Source organism: Mus pahari, chromosome 4 (genome assembly GCF_900095145.1).
Source record: "Mus pahari chromosome 4, PAHARI_EIJ_v1.1, whole genome shotgun sequence".
In the NCBI taxonomy this organism is placed as follows: Eukaryota; Metazoa; Chordata; class Mammalia; order Rodentia; family Muridae; genus Mus; species Mus pahari.
The window spans coordinates 114,708,129-114,732,536 of record NC_034593.1 but is presented as its reverse complement, the minus strand read 5'-3'; the positions used below and the strand labels follow the sequence as shown (position 1 = coordinate 114,732,536).

At 41.7% G+C, this 24,408-nt stretch overlaps 1 protein-coding gene across 14 annotated transcripts in view; it reads right to left on the bottom strand.

Annotated features, from left to right (window-relative positions):
• Camk2d (calcium/calmodulin dependent protein kinase II delta) overlaps window positions 1-14,078 on the bottom strand; it is a 247,575-nt gene extending 233,497 nt beyond the window's left edge. For 12 of the 14 annotated variants that reach the window (XM_029537955.1, XM_029537956.1, XM_029537957.1 and 9 more), the window contains exons 1-2: window positions 13,520-14,023; window positions 11,828-11,922 (exon numbers count right to left, since the gene is read on the bottom strand). In XM_029537955.1, coding sequence (XP_029393815.1) covers window positions 11,828-11,922; window positions 13,520-13,584 — 160 coding nt within the window. In that variant the 5' untranslated portion in view covers window positions 13,585-14,023. Of the gene's footprint in view, window positions 1-11,827; window positions 11,923-13,519 lie in introns of all 14 variants that reach the window. The other 2 variants (XM_021197000.2, XM_021197012.1) reach the window with 1 other exon arrangement.
• Between the last annotated feature and the right edge of the window lie 10,330 nt (window positions 14,079-24,408).

The following is a 24,408-nucleotide window of genomic DNA, read 5'->3' as shown; positions in this document are numbered from 1 at the left end:
GCCTGCCTCTGCCTCCCAAGTGGTGTGCGCCACCACTGCCTGGCTTCTAATTATTTTCAAGTCCTCTGTTTTTTACTTAGTGCCTCTTAGGGTTTTTGTATTTTGCCCCAAGGCTACATAAAACAGAGTGAGGGGTTGATAAGCAGTTAGATGTGGCTCTCTTATCAGCTGTTTACCCCTAATGACTCAGGGCTATAAAATCTCCCGATCCACCTTCCTTCCTTCCCACAGAGCCTGCCACTTCATGATTCACCCTCGGAGGGTGAAAAGGATTCCAACTCCCTTCATCGGTCTCTGCAGGCTTTCATGACCAACAAACCATTCAGTGGCACAGATACCGGCTCCTCGGAGAAGTTTTCCTGACCTCTCCATAGAGCTCAGAACCCAGAAAGCACTGTACCAGCCCCAGTCCTAATTCAGTTTCCTCTGGGTCTGTTCACCTCGGGAGGAAAGACTTGTGTTTCCCTCTTTAGTTATCTGTTAGAGGGAGAGGGCTTGGCAAGAACTGATTTTCTTTTTTCATTAAGGTGAAGTTGAAAGTTAGAATGTAGTTCTTCAAAATTCATTTTAGGCATCATACTGTAATTAAATGTCCTCAGTGGAAATGGACAAAGTCTCCAGGAAACAACGTGACAAAGAATTCTGAAAACACTTAACTGTGTCTCAGGACTTCTCCACCTAGGCGAATCCTACCTAAGACCCAGAAGTCAGAAACACTTTACAAAGGTGTGCTTCCAGTTGTATCTGCTATCTACCACAGTAAAGGGCACAAGTTAACAGAAGATGTATGTCATCATATAAAATAATCAGCTGCTGTTCACTTCCTCAGGGAAGCAGGGTGCAGTGCTTCAGAGGAATTACCACAACACAGGGATGTATTTAATTTTAAGTAAAGCTGCAGACCAAAATGTTGAGTTTGAAAGAGAGAAAGAGGGAGGGGGCAGGGAAGGAAGTAGGCAGATTAGGGGAAAGGTAGGGGCCAGCTGAGATGGCTCAGCAGGTTAATGAACTTTCACCCAAGCCTGATGACCTGACCGTTATCCAGAATTGCTGCAAGCTGTCCTCTAACCTCCATATACAGGCAAAGTCATTTGCCCACACGTAACACAGAATAAATAAATGAAAATAAAATTTTATAATAAAAAAGTATAAACTTTGAAAAGAAATAAAGAAATAAAAAAATGTTACCAGTGCTTGTTTGGAAAGACATAAGTATGTCGCTTTTTAGTTTTCTTGTACTTTTCTAAATCTACATGAGTATAGGTATTTTATGCTATAATTCATCTTACATGCATCTGTAAAAATTAAAAATCTCTCCCAGTAGTATTGCCAAAGTTTATAATTACATTTCATAATTTGTAGTTTATAAATTTAAAGTGCATAGATACATTTTAAAGTGAGCATAAGGATGCCGTGCGTTTGGCAGTATTGAAACGGGGCTAATAGGCACAAAAGTGCTACCACACCCCATTAACAGCCATTGTGTAACAGAACAAGGAGGGGAATACCAATGAGAAAGTTCAACAAGTTTGCTCAGAAAAAGGGCAGAATTAGATAAAACTCCTTCCAACAAGGCCAGATGTGTACGGAGAGAACTGAGGAAATAATTCGTGAATCAGCAGTTAACTTGTGAAGTGACTCGGTGCAGTCTGACACAAAGCCCCACTGTCACTCGCCCGCCGCCTCTCTAACAGGCAGCCTGTCAGAGGTTCGTTCCCTCACTCATTTCCTCACTCATTCAACAGTGACAAGTATGTGATGTTATGTTATAATCACGGCAGCCGGCAGATTTTAAGATAAATTAAGGATCTCCCCGGGGAACCTGAAAACTGCAACATATATCATTGTAGTAAAAAGGGCAATGGAAAGTGTGCACTAAGCAATTCAAATGACAAAAGGCTGAAGGAGGGGGGAAGGCCCTTCTGGGTAGAGAGAGGTGATATCATAGGAGAGGTACCACCTGAGCTGGGTCTTAAAGGAGGAAGTTTTCAACACTATTTGGAATGCTCATACTTCCCATTCCGTCCTTGGGTGGGACCAGACTTTGCCCTTCCTCTCAGCACAGTAGCCCCAATTGCCTGTACAGCTATCTCCTCCTGATCTTAAAGCACTTCCTCAAAGGCCTTATCTCTTAACAACCCTCTCACAATTCCGTATTCCCCACCAGTAGAGCAGGAAATACTAGATCAGAGTTTGTCAACCTGTGGGTCCCGCCCCTTTTCACAGGGTCACGCAAAACCATTGGAAAACACAGATATTGACATTATGATTAGCAATTAGTAGCAAAATGTCAATTAAGAAGTAGCAATAAAAATAATTTTATGGTTGGGGTGGGGGTGGAGGGTCACCACCACAGGAGGATTTGGGTTAGAGGGTCTCAGCCTTAGGAAGGCTGAGGAAGAATATGCTAGAGGATTAGACACTGAGTAACTTGCCAGGGCAAGAAGTTACCAAGTTACTCAGAACAAGTCACTGCCTAAGGGTCTCAGAACTGATTGAAGAGAGAGGGGGGGGGGTATGTTAACAATGTAACAACTGTCAGCCAGAAAGTCTGCTTGGGAAGCTATGGAAAAGGAATGAATGTTACAAACACCAAAGTGACAGAGAATTCGTTGACATGAGGTAAGAAAAGGACAAGCACAGGTCCTTGAAATGTGCGAGAAATGCGGATGCCACCTAGGGAAGAGAGCAGTAGATGACACACCTCCTATGCACAGACCTCCAAAAATCAGAAACCATCTATTTCCTCCACCAAAACTTCAACATTCAACTTTACAAATAGCATAACAGGTCATAACTCAGCCATGCACAGAATGATATTTTTGATCAACTTTCTTTTGCTATAGTAATTCTTAAAAAAAAAAAATAAAGCACTGAAGTTTTATTTCTGTGTGTGTGTGTGTGTGTGTGTGTGTGTGTGTATGTGTGTGTGAATGTGTATGTGTGTGCATGCAAGTGCCATGAATGTAGAAGAGACTCTCAAATGCCCTGGAACAGGCAGGTGAGCCACCCAGTGTGAGCACTGAGCCCTGAATTCCAGTCCTGTGCTGGAGCACCAAGTGCTCTTACCTGCTGAGACACCCCTCCAGCCCTAGTTTTTAACAAGCTCACTTTATCTAAATTATTCTTAACTTTTCAGGCTGTATACATCATATTAATAAAATTTCTTTGAAACTATAGAGAAAAAAATACTTTATTATTAAAACTTCCAAATACTTATTATCTTTTGAAGGCCTTTATGGAAAAGGTAAAATGGTATTTTTGTTGCCATTGTTATTGTTGTTCTTCTTTTTCTCCTTGTTGTTGTTATTGTATTGTTGCTGTTGTTGTATGAGTCTGTGTAAGAAGACTGGTAGGCAACTTCACGCAATTGCTTCTCTCCATTCACCTTTAATGGAGTCTAGGGGTCAGATCTAACTTGGTTTGCCAGGCTTTTGGGATGAGCTAAGCACCTTTCCCCACCCAGGCATCTTGCAAGGCCAGAATAATACATTAATGCATAGAAAATAATGCCTGTTGGTCTATGAGTCTATATTGTACAACACAAAATAAATTACAATTAACCTATATAATGAGTGTGTGGGTTTTCCATTCCTGAAGATCTTCCAGTTAAATTCAAAACAAGCTGGAAGGCTGATAAGGAGTTTCGCTCCGAAAATCCTCAGGGACAGTAACTGACTCTTGGCCTGAGAGGGAATAAGCTTGAGCCATGGAACTCACGGACAACTTCAAAGGTACAGGAAACAGCCCAGTCACAGAGAGTTTTGGTTACTTACAGTCACTTGATTACTGTTTCAAAATTAAATATACATAACTGTGTATACCAAAATTCATGAAATAAAAAATATCCAAATCCCTACATAATCTAAAAACACTTAAGAGCCTTCTGAAGAAGGATTAACTGTTAACCAATATTATCTTCTTGTGTCATCTGGATACCTGTCCAGTTCCTGCTACACCTATTTTTACAATGTACATTGAATATAACTTTTTATTTCCTTTTAATTGCTCCATTCTTTCGGGTGAGTCTGACACACTCGGTACTAATGTTGAAGAAGAAACTACAAACAAACAAGCAAACAAACAAACAAAAAATGCCTCCCTTTCCTCACTAGTCAAACGGAATGAACCAGTCTCCTGCATACATGTCTCTCATTCTCCATTGGTTTCATTGGCTGCTTTTCTCTGCAGTGAGAAGTGCATCATTCAGGAATCCCAAGAGCTCACTGCCAAGTCTCACGCGCACTCTTCCAGGGTCACTTTCCTAGCATTTTGATAATACTTCCCACTCTAGGATTTTTCCTTCTAGAAAGTCTCCCAGAGCTCCCTGAAACTTCGACTTGATCTTACGTTACCATGGCGATTAAAATGCTATCTTTCCTCACAAGACAGAATTCTAGATGAATTTTCTGAAATGTACCACTCAAGGCCCCGGAGCCCATGGAAGTGTAAAAAGGTGTATGGAGCCACGTACATACAAGCAAATACAAGAGAGTTCAGTTCTGGGTCCCAGCAGTTCGTGGGGTAAAAATTGGAGAGTCAGACTTCAGAGTAAGAAAAACTGGTTTGAAATACTCACTCTACCTCTTTCTTCCCTTTCTTTCTTTCTTTCTTTCTTTCTTTCTTTCTTTCTTTCTTTCTTTCTTTCTTTCTTTCTTTCTTTCTTTCTTTCTTTCTTGTCAAGGTCTCACTCATTCATGTAGCCCAATTTAACCTCTTAACTCATACACAATGGCCTTGAACTTTGGATCTTTCTGCCCCACCTCTCAAGTTCTGGAATTACAGGCCTGAGCTATGTCTGGCTTATCCTAGGGCTTCCTGCACGAGCTACAGTCTCCGCCCTGCCCCCCATCCCCCACCTTACTAGAGGTCTGCAACCTAGGAGAAGGGCGAAATTTGGACACAAATGAAACCTAACAGGGGGTGACTCGCACTTGTCTCACCTACAAAGGTGCTCTTTAAATGAAATGATGCTGATGGCATTTCAGGTTTCTAAATCAGTACTGGAGATGGCATTGTTGATTGGGAGAGTAACAAAGTATCAGAAAAGCAAAGTCTGCAACATACACCTCTGCTGAGCCTGGTTCCCTGCACTAGTGTACCATCAGAGAACACACCCTAGCTGGGATCCCAGCAGATTTGCTGGCTAAAACCTGCCCTGCTTTCCTTAAAGTCCTTTCATCTCAAAGGGCTGAACTGCATACATCCCAAGGGGTAGAGTTCTGGGCTAGTGTGTTCAGGGTCCTGGATTCAAGGCCCAGCAGCACAATAAAATAAACAAAATAGCTGGGTGTGGCATATGTATTTTCTCCTCCCTGAGGAGATTAAAAGGACAGCCCAAGTTTGAAGCTGTCCTGAACTTCCAAGTTAGCAGGGGCTATAGAGTGAAATTCTGTCTCAAAAATCCCTGAAAATGCAACACAGAAAATAAAATAAAACGAAATTGTATTTTTTTTTTTAAAAAAAGTCAGTGTATATGCATGGATAATTGCAATAACTCTACTGCAGCAACACAATGTCATTTTCTTTCTAATCAAATATTTTGTCCCTTTCCTCACATTGCAGAGTCAGGTTTAGGGGTAGGGACTTGTGACTTTAAACCTCTTTAAACCTCCACTAAGAGAAACAGCTTTCCTGATCTCCCCAGGCAGAAATCATCTTGTCACCTTTTAACGACTGTATGACGTCATTCGTATGAACTGTAGTGTACCGTGTCATCCATGATGTCTATTTGTGTCATCTTTAGTTTCCTTGTTCTCTGAAGGCTGTAGTCACATTCAAAAGTATTGAATACTGACTTAAGTAAACCATATGTGCACATGTTTAATAACTTATGAAAGAAAGTGAACTATAAGTTGTCAATAGACAGATATATAAAAATATAATGCTAATATAAAAATATTTAATATCACAAAGGGGTACCTGACATTACACTGTTTATTAAGTCTGTCTTATTATTGGAAAGCAGAAAACATTCTGATTATGCATCTCCCGGATGCAGATTGAAATATTTTCATCTTTTAAAGTAGTTTGACTATCAGCAGTAATCTAATCCATTTGCTGAAGAAAATAAATGTCCACTGTTAAGGCCTACATAAGAATACGTGGATGACTGTAGAAAGTGGTCTCCAGACAGGACAGGGCAGGAGTAAAGCACATGTAAACTCAGAGATTAGCACCATGCACAGGGCCTGCACCAGTTCAAGCCAGATGGGGTCTCAACACTGAGAGGGGGAGAGGGGGATGGGGACATGGGCTCCCACCCACAACCAAGAAGCTACCTGCAATTGACATCTGCTTGAAAAGGAAAGACTAGTTTTCTCCAGCGGAGTTTCAGAGTTTCACTGGGTATATTAACCAGTGTTAAAGGTAGGACCCATACCCAGTGTTAGATGACTAACACAGAGCAAACCCAATGGTGTTTTATTCTCATATTTCTTTATTTAGGCAATTTTTTTTTTTGTCCTTCTAGTTTTTGCTTGTGTATCATGGCCTCTGATTTGTTGTTTTTACAAGTTTCTGTTTGAGGGGTGTTTGTGTGTGTGTGTGTGCGTGCGTGCGTGTGTGTGTGTGTGTGTGTGTGTGTGTGTGTGTTGTTTCTTATCTTATTCTAGCTTGTTTATGGTTCTTGGTTGTGTGCCTGTTTGTTTTATGAAGGGAAAGGTAAGACTTTTATGGATGAGGAGTTGGGGAGGATCTGGCAGGAGTTAAGAATAGAAAGTGTGATCAGAACATATCATATGAAAAAAAGAATAGAAAAGAAAAGAATGTGGGGCTGGAGAGAAGGCTCAGCAGTGAAGAGCACCGGCTTACACAGAGAATAAAAGCAACTTGCAATTTTTTTTTCTGAAAATGTTCTCTCTCTCTCTCTCTCTCTCTCTCTCTCTCTCTTTTTTTTTTTTTTTTTTTTTTGCCATTTTGGTGTTACTGATGTTCAATTGGTTGCAAACAGCCAAATCAGCAAAGTAGAATTGGGTCTTCATTCACTCCATCTAATCTCAATTTTAATTCCAAGTCAAGAAAGTAGGCATAAAGTTGAGAGGCTCAGATAATTTCTTAACTGCTTGATGTCAAAAACAAAAGTAGCAAGCCTCAGTTTTGACATCTTTCTTAAAACAAACAAAAAATATATTACTTGGAGTTCAACAATACAACATTGAATTTATATGCATGGTCAAGTAGTCTCCTAAGGTCCTGCTTCGTGTTCTACTAACAATATGACATTAAGAATTAATAGAATTAGCATAATAAAATTAAAATGAATTACTACATTACAGAAATATAGCTTGCTAAATTTAGCAATGAAATCAATGCCAAAAGAGACTCATGTCGCGTGCTCACATCAAGCTTATAATGAACTTTTCTTTTGTAAAAACAGTAACTATCGCATGCCTGGCAGTGTAGCAGTAAAGGCTTTCTAAAGATGAGAACACGCAATGTAAAATGAATATTAAGAAGTCATCACTCCTACTGAGAGGTTTTTAAGTGCACCATCTACCACATGAACTGTTTCTGAAGGCCACCAGCTTACTGCTGTCTTCACATCACCTAGTTTCAGCTAACAGCTCTAACGATGCCCAGAAGATAGACAAAATATAGACTGAGGATGGACCAAGTGAGCACTTGATGGACACTAACCAACCTAATTGTTTGGATCAAAACAACAGAATGCCTAATACCAAAGATGAGCATATAAGACATGTGCCACCGTCCTCCTCTCTCCTTACTAAGCATGCCTAATTAAAACAGCTTTTCAGAACTCGTAATTACATACACAATATCAAATGCCAACCACCCTTAGGATATTTAAAAAAAAAATAACAAGAGGCCAAATAAGATATACTGAGCCTACTAACGTACAGGCTTACCAACACTAATACAGAATGCTCTGTGGGCATATGCAGATGAAGACACAGCGAAATTCTTCAACAGACTCTGAGTCTCCCAAATATGGTATGTGTGCCTAAGAGTGACAGCAAATGCAGCCAACGCTGTCTGCTGAGAGCCCGTTACAGTCTAGGCACAGTAAACAGTCTGGGTGACAGTAGAGGATGCTCAAATGTGTGCAGGAATCCAGCCAAATGTTTGGCAGTCTCCATCCTGGCCTTGGATTGATTGACAAATGGCACTTTCTCTTTTAGTCTGTTACAGCTAAAAAACATTAGTTGAGGGCAGACAACACAGTTAACTGGCAGTGTGCTTGCTGCCTAGCGTGTGTGAGGAGGCCTTAGGTTAAATTCCCAGCACAAAGGGGAGTAGTAGAAATTTCCTTACCTTTAAAATGCACAGCCTTAAGGATTAGATTTATTAAGGCATGTTATATCAAGTAATTTAAACAAAAATATTGCACAAAAACTGTCCATTCCATAAAAGTGTCTATTGGAGCTCGGAAAAGTTATTGGGAGGATGGGGGTTATTAATACTATATTGCACTGCACTCTATATTTGTCTTTGAATGTTTCTCACTATAAAAATGTTCCTACATGAGGGCTGTCTCAAAAGCTCTTGCCTGTCCATGGGATATGTTCTTCTAGCTGGGCTGTCTTGTTTGGCATCAGTGGGAGAGTAAGTGCCTAGTCTCCCTGAGATTTGAAGTGTTAGGGTAGGGGGGAATATCCAGGGAGGCGCTCATCTGCTTAGAGGAGAAGGGGAGGGGAGAGGAGGGAAGAGGAAAGAGTTGTGGAAGGGGTGACCTGGAGGGGGCCAGTGAGCAGGATGTAAAGTGAATAATTAAAAAATTAAATTTAATTTCAAAGAAATACAAAAAATGAAATGTTCCTGCAAAAAAAAAAAAACCTTTAAACTAGATTATTGTAAAAGAAGTGTTATTACAAGAAAATTTAGATTACAAATTTTTTAGTATTTATCCATTTTTATTTCATGTGTGAATATGATTTCTCTGCATGCAAGTTTTACCACATGCATGCAGTCCTCATCAAGGTCAGAAGAGGGCCTCAGGTCTTCTGGAACTGGAGTTATTAAGGGTTTTTAGCCATGGGGGCGCTGGGAACCACACCCTGGGTCCTCTGCAAGAGCAGCAATTGCTCTTCATGGCTACGCCATCTTTCTGGCTTCCAAAATTTGTATTTTAAAATACAGCCTCTAAATATACTTCATAGATTTCAGAATGTGCTTGGTCGCAGCAAGAAACCAAGTGCGTAACTACATTACAAATACTGTCAGAAGCACATTCATCCTAGTCCCTCTGTCTGGAAACCCCTTCAGTGTTCTCAGTGCTGTCTACTTGAATGTTCTGTCAAAGGAGAAAGCACAGAATTTTCCTTCAGATAATTTGTAACTCAATGAGTACAATGGAAACAAATACGTTCACTACAAAATAAAACGATTCTATAACTATCTCTAATTGTGTGTCGATATGAAATAGTGCTGAGCATTTGGTAGGAAATACTATATTCTTTACATACAATCGTAATAAGTATATCTGTAATAAGACTGACAAGACACCCCATGAGACTCATAAGTTTTACCATTTTATTGATGAAGAATCTGAGATCTTAGGAAAGTATCAGCTTAGACACCTAGTGTCTGAACCACTATTTGAATTGGGCCACATCAGAACTGTCACTAAAGCCACAATTTGCACATGATTTCATGTGAACTAAGGCCTTTTATATAAAGTAATGGAATTTGATCATCACCACATTCCCATCATAAAATATAGAGGCTGATATTCACTACGAGTACACTTAGTGGGAAGCACTTCTCTACACTACACACTAAGCCAAACAGATCAATCAAAAGCCTATAAGGAATGATTCTACCTCAGCCCATTTTACAGATGAAAAGACTGAGGCTCAGATTAAATGAGTAAATGGCCTAAGATCACCTAGCTAGCAGGTGCAGGAATCAGGACTGAAAGCCAGAGCATATCACTCCAACTCCAGGACAGATGGCGTTCTTTCTGGGGAATATAGAGCAAAGAGGCTGGAGAGATAGCTCAACAAATGAGGGATAGCCTTGTTCTTGCAGCCTAGAGGAGTTCAGTTCCCACTACCCAGACCTGAGGGCTTACCACTCTGGGCATCACACACACACACACACACACACACACACACACACACCTAAAAATAATAAAACATAAATAATCAAAAAATAGCACAGGAAGATAACAAGAGTGTCTTCTGAGACAGGAAGGTGATTTGTGTAGGCTCAGCATGAGCAGTTTTGACACAGGAAGAAGTGTTCAGAGAGAAGAAAGTGCTGGAGGCCGATCAGGCTGGGGTACTCATCTCCCGCGGAGGAGAAAGGAGTGATCAGTGATAGCAACATCACCAGGCTGGTATGGGGCGCATGAGACAAATTGGATAAAAAGTGATGACTCTCATTAAGAAAAGTGAAGTACCCAATCCATTTGTTCTGAGAAGAAACCTAAAGCCATTAAAGGACTTGGAAGAGGCATGGTAATAGCCCCCCCCTCACCAAAAATTGATAGCCCACCATTGCCAAAGGACCTATCACACTGGAAGAAATAACACAATCACTAGGGAAAAAAAAAAAAACCCGACTCAATGTTTTCAGTTTTCTTCTTTCTCTTAAATTGCCACTTATACTTCTGCATCCCTCATGATTCTTAAAAAACAAAACAAAACAAAAAAATTTCCAATAGAGTGGAAGCTGGAAAGGAAGATGTAATTAGCATGGCATGTCCCTCATTAGTTTTCACACCAGGACACCTTGGTGTTCCTGGTCAGTTTGCATATAGCACTTTCTCAGAACAACAGCAAATCAGATGATGGGAAGCGCCACCGAATTCCATCCAAGTGAATAAATAAACTGAAACCTAAAGTACAACGTAAAAGTAGAATCTGAAAATCCATTTACCAGAGCCGAGGACGAAGGCAGTGCTACCCAGACATCCTTAAGTGGCATGTCTTAAAAGATATATTCAGTGAGGAAAACTAAGTCTAATGGAAATTCCTCTCATTACTTAAAATAAACCAGGTCACTGAGATGGGTCTGCATTGTGGGATTTTGTTCTCTTTGATTCCAGCTTAATTTCATCAAACCATAAATTCCCTTGGAAATATGTAGGCACCTTAGTCACTGTAACTCCAGCATTTCAGTAATTGTGATTTTGTTTGATTTTAAACATCATCATCACCATCATCATCATCATCATCATCATCATCATCATCATGTGGGTCCCCTGCTCCCAGTTGTTTTTGGTTTTGTTTTTTTAACTTATGTCGACAACTTTCAGGATGAAGTATCTTTGTGGCTATAAGCTAAAGGTGTATCTGGTGGAAAGTTTCATTCAGAAGACCAAGAAAAGGCCTAGCCTACACATATCAAAGCCAAGCTAACTTCCTAGATTACGGTAAAGATCTCTTCCTACTTCCCCAAATCACTGAAGTTAAATATACTTCGCTGTATTAAGTTCAGCTGTAACTACAACTGTAATGTACATTCAACTGAACCATGACCCATTTTTTTTTTTTTTTTTGTCTCAGAAGTGAAAGGGAATCATGACAGCTATGAGACTTGCATTTTTTCCATTCCAAGATCCTTCTGAAAAGATTTCAGCAAGGCCCCTCGTGACATTTATTTGCTTTGCAACCTATTTATTTATATCATTGCTTAGGAGACAGTATTTTAATAACTCATTGATAACAATTATATTTTTCACCTACTTTCAAAGTATACAAACCAAGGGGCTTTTGGCAAGGAAAAATGGTAGTATGTAATATGATACCTAAGCCTAAAATTCAATTATAACTACATGCTATAATTACTTGGAAGACACCAACAATTCACACACCAAATTCAAAATTAACATATATAAATAAATGTGGTCTAAAATACCCACCCCTAGCAGAAAGCTTTTTGGTGTTGATAATTTTGGCAGCATACTCTTGTCCAGTAGGAATTTTCATACATCTTCTCACCACTGAGAATGCTCCCCTGGAAACCAATAATTAGCAAGTCATTAGTACAATCAGATCTAGTATCCACTTGCAAACTCACAAATCTGAGTGGTTTTATGAACCTTTAGTGGGCTGTCAAATATCAATATAATAAAAGCATTATCTAGAAAATGAACAATTCTTTCCTGCCAGCCCAGATCCTTTTTAATGTTGTGGAATAAAAGTAATTTTTAATTGACTGGAAACACACAGATTATTAATCAACAAAATAGAAGGAAATGCCAATTATGACCACTCTTGTTTGCACATGAAATTTGAAAACAATTGTAATTCACACTCACAAAACACCAAATGCTCCTAGCAAAACCTGCAAAGGGCCGAGCTGGGGAACAGAAGAAAAAAAAAAAACTGTTTATTTCCGTAGGAAACATAATTAACGTGGTTCCAAGTAAGTAAATATGGCGATTGTTTTCCTTAAAACATAAATCTCTCAAGCTCACTAGTGTGCTTTAACAGGTTCTGGGGTAAGGTGATTTCTCTCTGCCTGGTTTGGGCTGGGGGGAAGGGAGAGATTTGAATTAAACTGCTCTTCCGACATGTCTCCATATTTCAACAGCAGATCATCTATGAAGATATCATTTTCATTTGGTTTTAAAATGTTCATACTTCCTTTTATGCAACTGTAAGGAAACCTACAGCACACACACACACACACACACACACACACACACACACACACACACACAAATGCATTCTTTCCCTGATAGTGGAAATTAGGGATAGGTTTGGGGGTTGATGCTCCTCGGTAAACCAACATTCCCTCTGGACTGTCTCTGGTTGCCCCTGTGCAGATCTTCAGTAGGTACCCTGTCCTTAACATCTCAAGGAAGTTCTGCCACTTCAGTGGGGGAGGTCATTTTACAGGAGCTAGGCTACCCTGGGGAAGCGCTCTCTCAGGCTCTAGGGCTTTCCTCTGCCCGGATAAATAAATCCTATCAGAAACGGTGTACACGTAAATCCTAGAATGATGGTGAGCGACTCATCTTAGTGCAAAGAAGGATAGCGGATACACGGCAGGGACGTGGGTTCTGTTGGGTGGCCCTTTTCCTGGATGGAACAACTACTTGGATGCCGAACCAGACTCTCCACCAAGCCAAGTTGAACTTTCGGCATCGATAAATATGGCACCATCTCAGAGAGCGAGTGCTCGCTCATTAGCTCATCGGAACCTGGGTCTGATCGCAGATACAGCGCGGGCTGAGCAAGAGACATCTATTTACCAAAAATGTGATAAATGTTGCATTTTACATGCATCTCCTTTCCTCTCCGAACACACACACACACACACACACACACACACACTCATTCGCACTCGCGTGCGCGCACACTTCTCAGGATGACAGCTACAACTGCAGAGATCATAAATTCACTAAGTCTCCTGTGGAGAGATGGAGGACCCGAGAAGATGGACTGGGAATTCGGAGCACCCGCCACAGTAGGGCAAAGGTTTCCTCCCCTCTGTGCCCCACCCGCACCAAGCCAGGGTCCGTCACCCCGCCTTGGCCCGCGGTCTCCCTGTCCCCACGAGGGAGACGAGGGGTCGCGGGGAGGAGATGCTAGGCAGGGACGCTTACTTTCCGAGCTCCTCGAAAAGCTGATACTCGTCGGTGAACCGGGTGCAGGTGGTGGTCGAAGCCATGGCGGGGTCTGGACAGTGAGACGGGCGACACGCGAACAGACCTGGCTTCCCGGGACTGGCGCCGCCGCGCTGTCACCCGGGGCCGCCCTCACTTTCCGTGTCCGAAAGTAGCTCGCCGGCGAGGGAGTGCGCTCAGGGGCGGGGCGCGCGGGGCGAGGTGGCCAGACCAGCCCGCTCCGCGATCCCTCCTCCTCTCCTCTCCTCCTCCCGCCGCGGTGGCCGGGCCGAGGGCTCCCGAAGGGGCGGGGGAGAGGTGACAGGAGGGGTTGCCGCGGTCACCGAAGCCGCACGGAGAGCTCAACGCAGCGCCCGGAGTGGCGGGCGGCAGCGGCCGAGTGAACACCCAGCCGGTCGTTCCAGCGAGCAGAGGCGGCGCTGGTGGCCCGCGCTCCCTCCTCCCCACGGGGCCGCAAGGCTGGGAACCCGCGGGGCGACAGAGTGCGCTCGCTCGGCTCGGGCGAAGCTGGCAGCCGCGGCTCCTCCCCGGCGCCTCCTCCCGCCTCTCCCCGCCCAGCGAAGCCCCCTCCTCGGCGGCCCCACACCTCCCTCTAGCGACTCCAGCCGTGTCCCTCCGGGCTGCTCTCCCGCAGCCGTCTAGGGAGACCGGAGGGAGGAGATGTGCGGAGCAGCGGGGAGCGCGGTTAAGGGGACGGGAGTGAGATGTCGCAGTGACCCACGAAGGGAAGAAAGATGAGAGACCACTCGAAGCTCCCACACCCGGGATGCCTCTACCGGGACGGGATGGCCGTGAGGCCGGGGAAGCCGAGAAAGGGATGCAACCCTTTCATCTGGGCGTGGTTCGCGTTTACTGCTCCCAGACCCGGGTCCATCGTCCCCTGGCTCGCAGCTACTGCTGGGGTCTGCCAGCCTTGGCCACCTCTGCTGCGCCCGGCTGTCCCTTAGCTAGGGGCAAAGATGGTCAGGGCACCACGTTTCACTTCAATTTTTACTGTCACGTCTTCTTCGCCCTTCTCTCCCGTTGTTTTCCCGACTAGGGCGATCCCAAAAAGCATTTGCTTGGCCACAAACCCTAACATAATGAAAGCCAAAAGTGCACCACTCTGCCACACCTTCCTTCCTCTCCAGAGTAACTCCCCTGTAACCTCAGCAAGTTCTGATAGTAAGAAGGGTTCTCGCGAGATGTCCCACTCTGGTGGCGAGGGGGTGGGGCGGTAGGAAGGTTGGCTGTGGGTCACGCGACCCGGAGGGGGCTGACGTCATTAGCGTCACGTGAGCATGTCTAGCCTGTTTCGCTTTGCCGAGGGAGAAGGGAAAAGGAGGGGGGGGGGAGTTCTTTACCTGCATTCTCAAAGAGCAGGCCAAGTAGGGGCACAGGAGTGTCCTCCCTCAGTGGCTATCTGGAAAACTATTTAAGAGTTCAAGAACGTGCCTACAATTAAGCACATCTGACAGTGTTGCTTAAAAATTAGCATGGAGAAAAAAAAAATAGTATGTAAGATGGGTTAAGTTGTAACTGGTGGCTAAGATCATTTCTGGGCCTTCTTTCCAGTTCTGAGACTTTAATAAACAAGGCAATTGCAGATTTAGAGGCCTACGGAAAATAGAGAAACATCATGTACTTTAAAAATTTTTTTTTCTTCAGTCTGCAGCAGGAAACCATAAAATCCTGTCTTTCTATTGGTTAGGTGCTCGTGCTTAGAATCACATAATGCACTTAAAATTTCACAGTGGGAAGACGATAGATAACTTTTGGTTAGGGAGCCTGTACATACTTTTTGGGTGGCTATTAAGTCATTACTTCGCCGGTTCTTTTATTTCCTGTTCTAAAGAATTCTATGAGTGGCCTTTGAACTGAAGTACTCAAGATGGTCATATAATTTTTAAATGCTTTTTTTTGTTATAGATTTTGCAAATATTACTCATACTTCTAACAGCCCTCTCCCACTCAACACAAGAAAATACTTTTTGAATTTAGTCATCATTCAATGTCTGCATTGTTTTGCCCGTGAAAATGTCATTTACTGGCCTGTTTTACTATAATTTTCCCTTCAATTTTACTTACATCATTTGATATTCTTCCCACGCACTAGGTTCCTAGTGCGGATTTTTGACGTTGCCAAGCACGAGGGATCTGCACATGTCCCATTTTGTCTTGTATTGTTCCTACCTGGGGGCCTCTGCTGTTCAGTTGTCATTGTGGAACACCCTTGGAAGCTTATTGGACGTTCCTCTGTGTTTTTTATGTAGCTTTGATCTTTTTTTGTTTTTAAAAGCAAAACGTGTCTTTTATGTCCTTAAATTTGAACATTTTTATCTGTTTGGGACGCGGTCTCAGTGTGTCTTAAATGACATGGAATTCACTATGCAAACCAGGCTGAGCCTCAAACTCAGAGATCCACCTGCCTCTGCCTCCCCAGCCTATGACTAAAGGCATGAAGTACCATGCCTGGCTAAATTTGAACATTTTTTAATAACAAAACTGAAATGAACTCCGATCTTAAATCCTGGCCATAAAAGATAAGGATTACCTGGTATAAATGTAGTGACAAAGAAAAAAAGATGATACTAAAAAGTTAAAAGGAGAAACAATAGTTTAAATACTAATAACCAAGCCAAAAATTGAAAGGAAGAAATAATTTGGTCTTAATAAACATTTTTAATATGTAGCTTAAATATATGGTTCTCAGTTGTAATGGGATAATTTAATATTCTTTCCTAAATCCAAACATGAAAACAAAAATAAAATTTTAAAAATGAGCATAATAAAATTTTTTACAATTAGGAAGAAAACTGTTCTTTAAATACCAATGCAGTGACATCTACATAATTACAGTATTTAACTCAGTTGTTTAAAATAATGGTAACTGTAAATGGCTAGAATAATTTTGAGTATAAGAAAAAAGTAACTGCATTTGATACATCATTATCAAGTTAGTATTTGTAGAGAAGAACTTTGTACAAATAGTGTTTAATCTACACATGCTCTGATTTTTGATCTGTATTGCATTCTCATTAAAATGTTTCTTTTATTTAAAGAATTCACAATTATTTCTAAAGTTAGGGCTTCCTTAAGATAATAATCGGATTGATGATTTTGGGTTGTGAGCTTAGCCTTTAATGGTTGAGCCATCTCTCCAGCCCTAATTATATTTCTTTTAGTTCTATTTCATCATTTTAGGAATACCTGGAAAATAGTTACATTTTTAAAAGGCACACTGATACACAGAATGACTAGATTTTAGTGTCAAATGTATTTACCTTTAGTCAAATGGCCTTACCTGACTATTGCAGTGAACCAAGAGGAATGAAAGGGTAATAAAGAAAGGGGACTCTTAAGAGTTATTCAGGAAGGGCTGGAGAGATAGCTCAGCAGTTAAGAGCACTGAGTTCAATTCCCAGCAGCCACATGGTAGCTCACAGCCATCTGTAATGGGAGCTGATGCCTTCTTCTGGTGAGTCTGATGACAGCAACAGTGTATTCACATAAATAACAAATAAATAAATCTTTTAGGAAAAAAAAAGAATTATTCATGGAACTTGCTTAAATGGTAAGACAGATTTTATTCAAACTGGACCGTGGTGACAGGAATAGTTGTAACTTAATCTTCTCAACTCTGACTCAAAAGAGAACAAGCAAGGATTTATAACAAAGGACCGTAGGGGAGGATGGGGGTGGAGCACTGAGTATTTTCTTCCTCTTCTCCCGTTTTGCAACTTGGAATTAAGAGTTTCACAACTTTAGTATTCTCACTCAGAGTGGACATGAGTCTAATGTATGTGGTATACTAAAACTTAACCCTGACTTTTCTTCAGACAAACCTTCCAGGAAACACAGCACTGACCTCCAAGGGTAGAAGAGTTCATTCTGGAGCCAAATATGAGTGGCCATTGCCCGGGGACACTGGTTATCTTAATTTCCATGTCCCAGTGTAGTTAACAGTTTTGTGAAGTTGTATGTTAACTGAGCAAAGTAAATCATAAATCAAGGCAATTTCCAAAAACATCAGTGGAAACGGCATGTGGGAAGAGAACAGAAGAGCCAGGGACCCTCAGCTCTAGGCCTCGGAAGCTATCTGATATCATTCTTAGCCTGTTGATTGACAGAAACTAAGGGTTTGCTTGTACTTTCTCAAAGAGTCATCTAATAGTCACAGAGATATTAGGTCACACACAGAGGAGGGTGATAAACAGCTATGGAGGGCCAAGGTAGAGCAAGATAATTTGTAGTTAGGACCTTGATATTCACCATTCCAATGTTTCCGCAATCACCAAAGCTCAAATCAGATCCTTGCCAGGCAAGCAAGAGTGTGATAACATACTCGGTCTGTCTTTCTGAGCCTGGGTTACCTCAATACATTGTACGAATTTAAACTTCCATCCATTTTCCTGGTTTTTTTTTTTTTCTTCTTTTCAAGTATTTTTATTCTTTAAGAATTTTCCACATTGTATTCTGGTCATGTTTACTCTTACCAATTCTTCCCAGATCTGTCTCCCATTCCATATCCTGTAACTGTGTGTCGTCACTTTTTAAAAAGCCTATCAAGTTCAGTTAGTGTTGCCTATCTACTATTGAATGTGTGGCCATCCACTGGAGCATGGATCATTCATGCCCTTAAGGAAAATAAACTCTCTCTCTCTCTCATAGAAGCTATTAACTAGCAATATTTCCTCAATTAGGGGTGGGACTGCATGGCCAACTCTTCCCTCTGTGCTATGATTTGGTGGCTTCAGCTTGTACAGGTGACTGCACGCTGTCACAATTGCTGTGGATTCGTATGTCCAACTGTCCTGTTGTATCCAAAGACCACTGTCCTTAAAGTCATCCACTGCCTCTCACCCTTAGTCTTTCTTCAATGACACTTAGCCCTTGGGAGGAATGAGGGTGATATACATGACATAGGCTCACCTACGTATGGCTGAGGACTCCGTGGTCATTTACACTCTGTGCTTTGAACAGTTTTGATTTCAGTGTTAATCACTATCTAACTCTTAAAAAAGAAATTTCTCTAGTGAGGTCTGAGAGCTGCACTATAGTTATCAAAATAAGTCATTAGGATTCAATGTAATAGTGCATCTCTTTTTAGAAGAAATAGCAGTCGGTTCTCCACCAGGGCCTATGACTGTCTAGTCTTAGGTTCTTGGTCTCAATAATGGTGCCAAGCATGGGTTCCATATTGTAGAGAGGGTTATAACTTCAATTGAACAGAGATTGGATGTTCTACTGGTTGGTTTTTGTCAACTTGACACAAAGTAGAATCACCTGGGAAGTGGTTTGAGAGAAGGGGAGGACTAATCAACAGAAAGGCTAGAAATGAACATGTCAAACAAAAAACTCCATTGAAGGCCTCATTAGCAGGATGGGTCAGGGTGAGGACAGCTTCAAGACTGGGTGGAAGGCTTGGAGCATCCTGACAAGGAAAAGGTGAACATGTGAGGAACTAAGTCTATCTGATTGGCTCATAGGTATGTCTGTGGACCATCTTCTTGATTAATGATTGATGCTGAGACTACTGTGGGGGTGCCACTCCTGGGTACCCATCCTTGGGCTGTATAAGAAAGCAAGCTGAGCAATGCATGTAAGCAGTGTTCTTCCATGGTCTTTGTTTGAGTTCCTACCTTCAGGTTCCTGTCTGAGTTCTTGCCCTGACTTCCCTCAATGGTGGACTGCGATATGGATGTATAAGCCTGTTCTCTTAAGGATCCTCTGTATAGCAGGCAGAGTGCCCATGAATCCCTTATCATCATCATGGAATCATTTCTTCTTTCCTTTATTGATGACAGATACCTTTAGTGGAAACAAAGGTCTCTGTTGGCAGTTGTCTCTCAGACTTGGAAATCATCATCCCAAGATCTCTTGGCTTCAGGTTTCTTTTGGGAAATCTGCTTCTATTCTGATGGATACTGCCCCCACCTCTGTCTTTGCTTTCTTCTTTCTGTACATTTGGCAGTTTAATTATAATATGACAAGGGAGGCCCTTTTTCCCTCTGGTGTCTTGATGGATATTTATCCCCATAACTTAGAGACATTTTCTACTATGATTTCACTGAAAATCTTCTCTATGCCTTTAGAACTTAATCCTTCCCCCTTATGATTATGTTTAGATTTGGAGGTTTTTTTGAAAGGAACCGTGCAGGTTGTTATGGCCAGGAAGCAAACCTCAAAGAGGTGAGATTGCAAACTTCGTTCAGATTGACTTCCTCAGCCTGGTTCAAGACTTGGGACCAGGAAAGTCTGACCTCAGGCAGTTTAATCACAATAGAACTTGGTGGAACAAGTTTCCTGGTATGATACAATCCCCAGTGCATAGGGGAATGTAGTCATATTGAAACTAGACAAGGGATCCATGGTGTTTCTTCTAAGAATATGGGTTCTAGAGAGAGGCTGCCTGTACTGGCTTGCAGGCCTAGGGAACACTCTGGCATGGTCCAGGTCATAGGGATAGTGTAGAGGTCATTTGGGTGTTAGGGACCTCTGGTCCTGGTTGTGAGAATTCGGGGAACCCCTGGCTGTAAGGGTCATTTAGATTACTAGTCTGGTCCTGGTGGTAGGAGCTTGATGTGGCCTAGCTCAACTGATAACCAGATCACCAGGCTCTATTCACTTTCAATTCCCAGATTTCTGGGTGGAAGAACAGTTTGTCTGTTTGGTTTTGTGTTTTTTTTGTTTGTTTTTTATCTTTCTCATTGGAAAGACAATCCGGCATTCTTACCATTCCTAGTTTCTCTGGAGATGTGTGGGCTCAGCGGGCTCCATACTGTGCTCCCAACACTTCATACAGCACTTGAAACACTGAAAATACTCTTCCTTCTTTCTCACGCATTCACCTTTTCCTTGTCAGGATGCTCCAAGCCTTCCACCCAGTCTTGATGCTGTCCTCACCCTGACCCATCCTGCTGATGAGGCCTTCCACGGAGTTTTTTATTTGACTTGACATGTTCATTTCTAGCCTTTCCGTTTGATTAGTGCTCCCCTCCCCTCAACCCACCCCTGAATGTGTGCTGTCTACATACCATGAGTGTGTGCTGTGCCCATCGAGGCCCGATGATGTCCTATCTCCTAGAACTGGAGTCATAGATGGTTGTAAGTTGCCATGTGTGTGCTGGGAACCAAACCAGGATCTTCTGGAAGAGCAGCCAGTGCCCTCTCCTGCTGAGCCATCCCTCCAGCACCCAGCTTTTCTCTTTATTGAATTTCTCTTCCCTACCAAGTACCAACTCCTTTATTTCATTCAGTTGTCTTGGGATTCATTCAGGGGTGTATTTTCTCTCTCTCTCTCTCTTTTTTTCTTTCCTTTTTTCCCTCTTTATTCTTTTTTCTTTTTCTTTTTCTTTTTTATTTCTTTAAACAAACACAAAGCTTTCCTTGTTTTCTGGAACTTCACCCTCACTGGAGGCCATTGCAATGGAATTTCAGGGTCACTCCCACACTCCCACATTTCATCACAAGTCTTGTATTTCACACATTCTCACTTAAATTCAGACATGCATACAGCCTACTCCTAGGAATTTTTACTAAGGAAACCTAATGCGCCTCATCTCACTGTAAGTACCCTTGTTGGTTCCTATAGGAACATAATCTAATTTTTTTTAAAAAATACACTCATCCAGGCATTGAGAGGTCTGGGCCCTGCTCACTTTCATACTCTTCCCTTGTCCCCACCACATCCAAAGCAAGCAGCTACCTCTCTGCACCCCACCACATCCCAAGTAAGCAGCTACCTGTCTGTACTTCTCTGTCTACCCAGTTTGTTGGAGCAGCCTTCGAGTTGCATTAATACTTGTACAGTTTTCCATTTCCTGCACACAGCTGAGAGTCATATCTTTTGAAATATTGAAGTATTTTATTCACTTCTTTGATGATCTTAACATGGAAACTAAAATCTTTCCTGTTTCAAGAAGCCTTACATGATCTAGCTCTGTATCTTACACCATTTAAGAAGTCTTTCTAAATCCCTGGAGCTTTAAAAATGTTTTCCTTTAACATTGGACTGACTGTGGTTAGTATATAAACCTGACTTCAGTTTATGTGTGTGCGTGATAGGAAGTAAGGACCTGCTTTCTTTTTCCATAATGACTAAGGCTGTACACAGGTTTGGTTGGCTTCTAGCTTCGGGTCTGTGTACAGCAGTCATAGCTATGCTAAGGGCTAAAGTAAGTTCCACTTCATTTTTATTTATTTATTTTTTGGAGAGGGCCACGCCGTATAATCGAGGCTGGGCTAGACCTTACTGTGAAGGCCAGGCTGTCCTCAGACTCAGAGAGCTGCTTGTGAGTGTTAGGATGGTGTTTCAGGTCTTATTCTCTCCATAACCACAGGCCAGGGAATCCAGCCTTCCGCAGGTGAGGTTTGTTGTCATCCACATTACGTCCAAACTGCAACACTCAGCTTCACAATATCACCAATTTGTTAAGTAAGGAGGCCATCACTATGACTTACCAGAAAAGCCCTTCTAAGAAATCATACATTCATTTATACCCGAAAGTGCTTCATTGTTCAACTATGTTCAGTTTTGTGACAGTTTCTTACAAATTTGCAGAGCATGATTCTTTATGTTTAGAAATTAATTTTAAAATAACTTAAAATGTTTACTTTTATGAAAAGGTGAAAATTTGGGAGTGGGACAGATGGCTCAACGGTTAAGAGCAATTAAGTTAAGTTGCTCTTCTAGAGGACAGGATTCTCTACCCACATGGTGGCTCACAACCAACTGTAACTCCATTTTCAGAGGATCAAACTCCTTCGTCTTGTCACCATGGAGACCAGGCACACATGGGGTACAGAGACACACAGGCAAACAAACCGTTTATGTGCATAAAATAAAAATAAGTAAATTGAAAAAAATGATTAAAAGTTGAGAATTTGTTTTATGTTATTCTAATGTGCAGAATGGGCTTGATGCTCTGTGCTGGTTAGGTTTAACTGTCAGCTTAAAACAGCCTCTATCTGAGAAGGAACTCTCAAGTGAGAGGTTGCCTGGAATACATGGGCCTACAGGCATGACTGTAGGGGGATTGTCTTGATTGTTAATTAATATAGGAGGGCCCATCTTATCATGGGCAGTACTATTCCCTGGGCATGTGGTAGTAGACTGTTTGAATTAGCTATGAGCCTACTTAAGTCATCTAGGGGCATTCTTCTACCATTTCTGCTATTCTGCCTTGGTTGTGAGTTACCTGGTCAGAAGCAATTTTGCCTGGAGTGGCCCGGCTTCAAGTTCCTGCTTGAGTTTCTGTCCTATGCCTAGTGGTGGACTATTGCCTAGAAAAGTATGTCAAATAAACCCTTCCCTCCTCTAAGCTGTTTAGGTCATGGAATTTGTTTCAGCAACATAATGAAACTAGAACAAGATCTATTTATTAATCTGTTCTCACCAAGCCTATATAATTATGACAAGTCTACCTTATTTGCATATTGAGAAGTCCAACTAATATATTATAGTTCAGGTTCTACTTATTACTTTGCAAGATCATCAAGGTACTGGAGTTTCTTATTCTTGGGTTTGGGGGTTTCCCAACATTGGTTATATAATTACACTTTTCATTCTTTCAAAAACCAGAAAGAGATTTCAGAATCTGTTTGCCTCATCACACAACACATGTTGCTAAACCTATTCACCAAGATGTGCTCGATCCCACTACAGAAATAGGTATGGAGTTTCATACATAGCTTGAATATTTATAGCAGGCATCTCTGACTTGAGGATGTATTTTTGGCAAAGGTGTGAGAACAGAAGTAATCCTGCACTTCCAGACCTGGCCCATGGAAATTCCCATTCATGGTTTTGCTGTTCCCGACAGATTCTCAATCACTGGGGTGGTAAACCCAAGGGTAGTCTTATAAGAAACCCATTGAAGATGGAAAAGTGGCTGCCAGTCTGGGCAAAGACTTCAGAGTGCATAGCAGCTAATGCATAAGCCTGCTCTGCGCCAAAGTCGTAAAGTTGTTCTTGAAGGAATTGAAACTTGAGAGCCCTAGGCGATTTGAGGTTACCAAATCTAAAATAGCAGGGAGGGAGGATTTATAGTCGAAAGTCTGGACAAATGTGTTATCATTTTAACTCAAAATTTAAAGATAAAATTACAACTAATACCTGAAAGGCTATGTGCTTGGAGTACATCCATGATACATTTCCTTCATACTGTGCCTGTTTCCTTTGGCATGCTATTCGAGAGATGTTACTCCAGTCAGAACAAACCTGTGTGCAGCTCAAGCTAAATGAAGAATCAGTTTACATTTCTCACTGCCTCTGCCCTGCTCCCACTTCCCATGTAATGATTTTCATGCAGGAGCAGTAACTGATGCTTAGAGAATCTAGAAGTGATGACGACAATAACCATGAAAGGGGCCAAATAGAGTTCAGTTGTAATGATTTTTTTCTCTTTCTTTCATTATATCTACAAGAAACTGAGGGTGCTCAATTAATATCTATTTGCAAACAACATCTCTTTTCACAACTGTTTGACTGAACAAGAAAGGTGTGCTCTCAACTTAAGTGTGAAAACATATTTTTGAATATGAAGGCAAATGATCTGGGTGGGTGGGTGGGTGAGTTGCTAAGGAACACACTGGTGGAAAGCCAACCAAAGTACCCTGAAGTGTAAATGTGAAAAGAGTGTCATTAATTTTACAGTAGTTTCCTAATGTATGTGGGTGTGGACATGGGTTATTAGGCTGAGCTCTGTTAAGAATATAATATCTAGAAAAGTAGATAACTTGATTTTACAAAATTTATCTTCAAGTTAGGCAAATATGCATTAAGTCATTTTAAAATAATAAATTTAAGTAATATATGGAAGAACCTAATAACTACAAGAATATATGGGCTGGAGAGATGACGCAATATAGAGGAAGCTTGTAGCTCT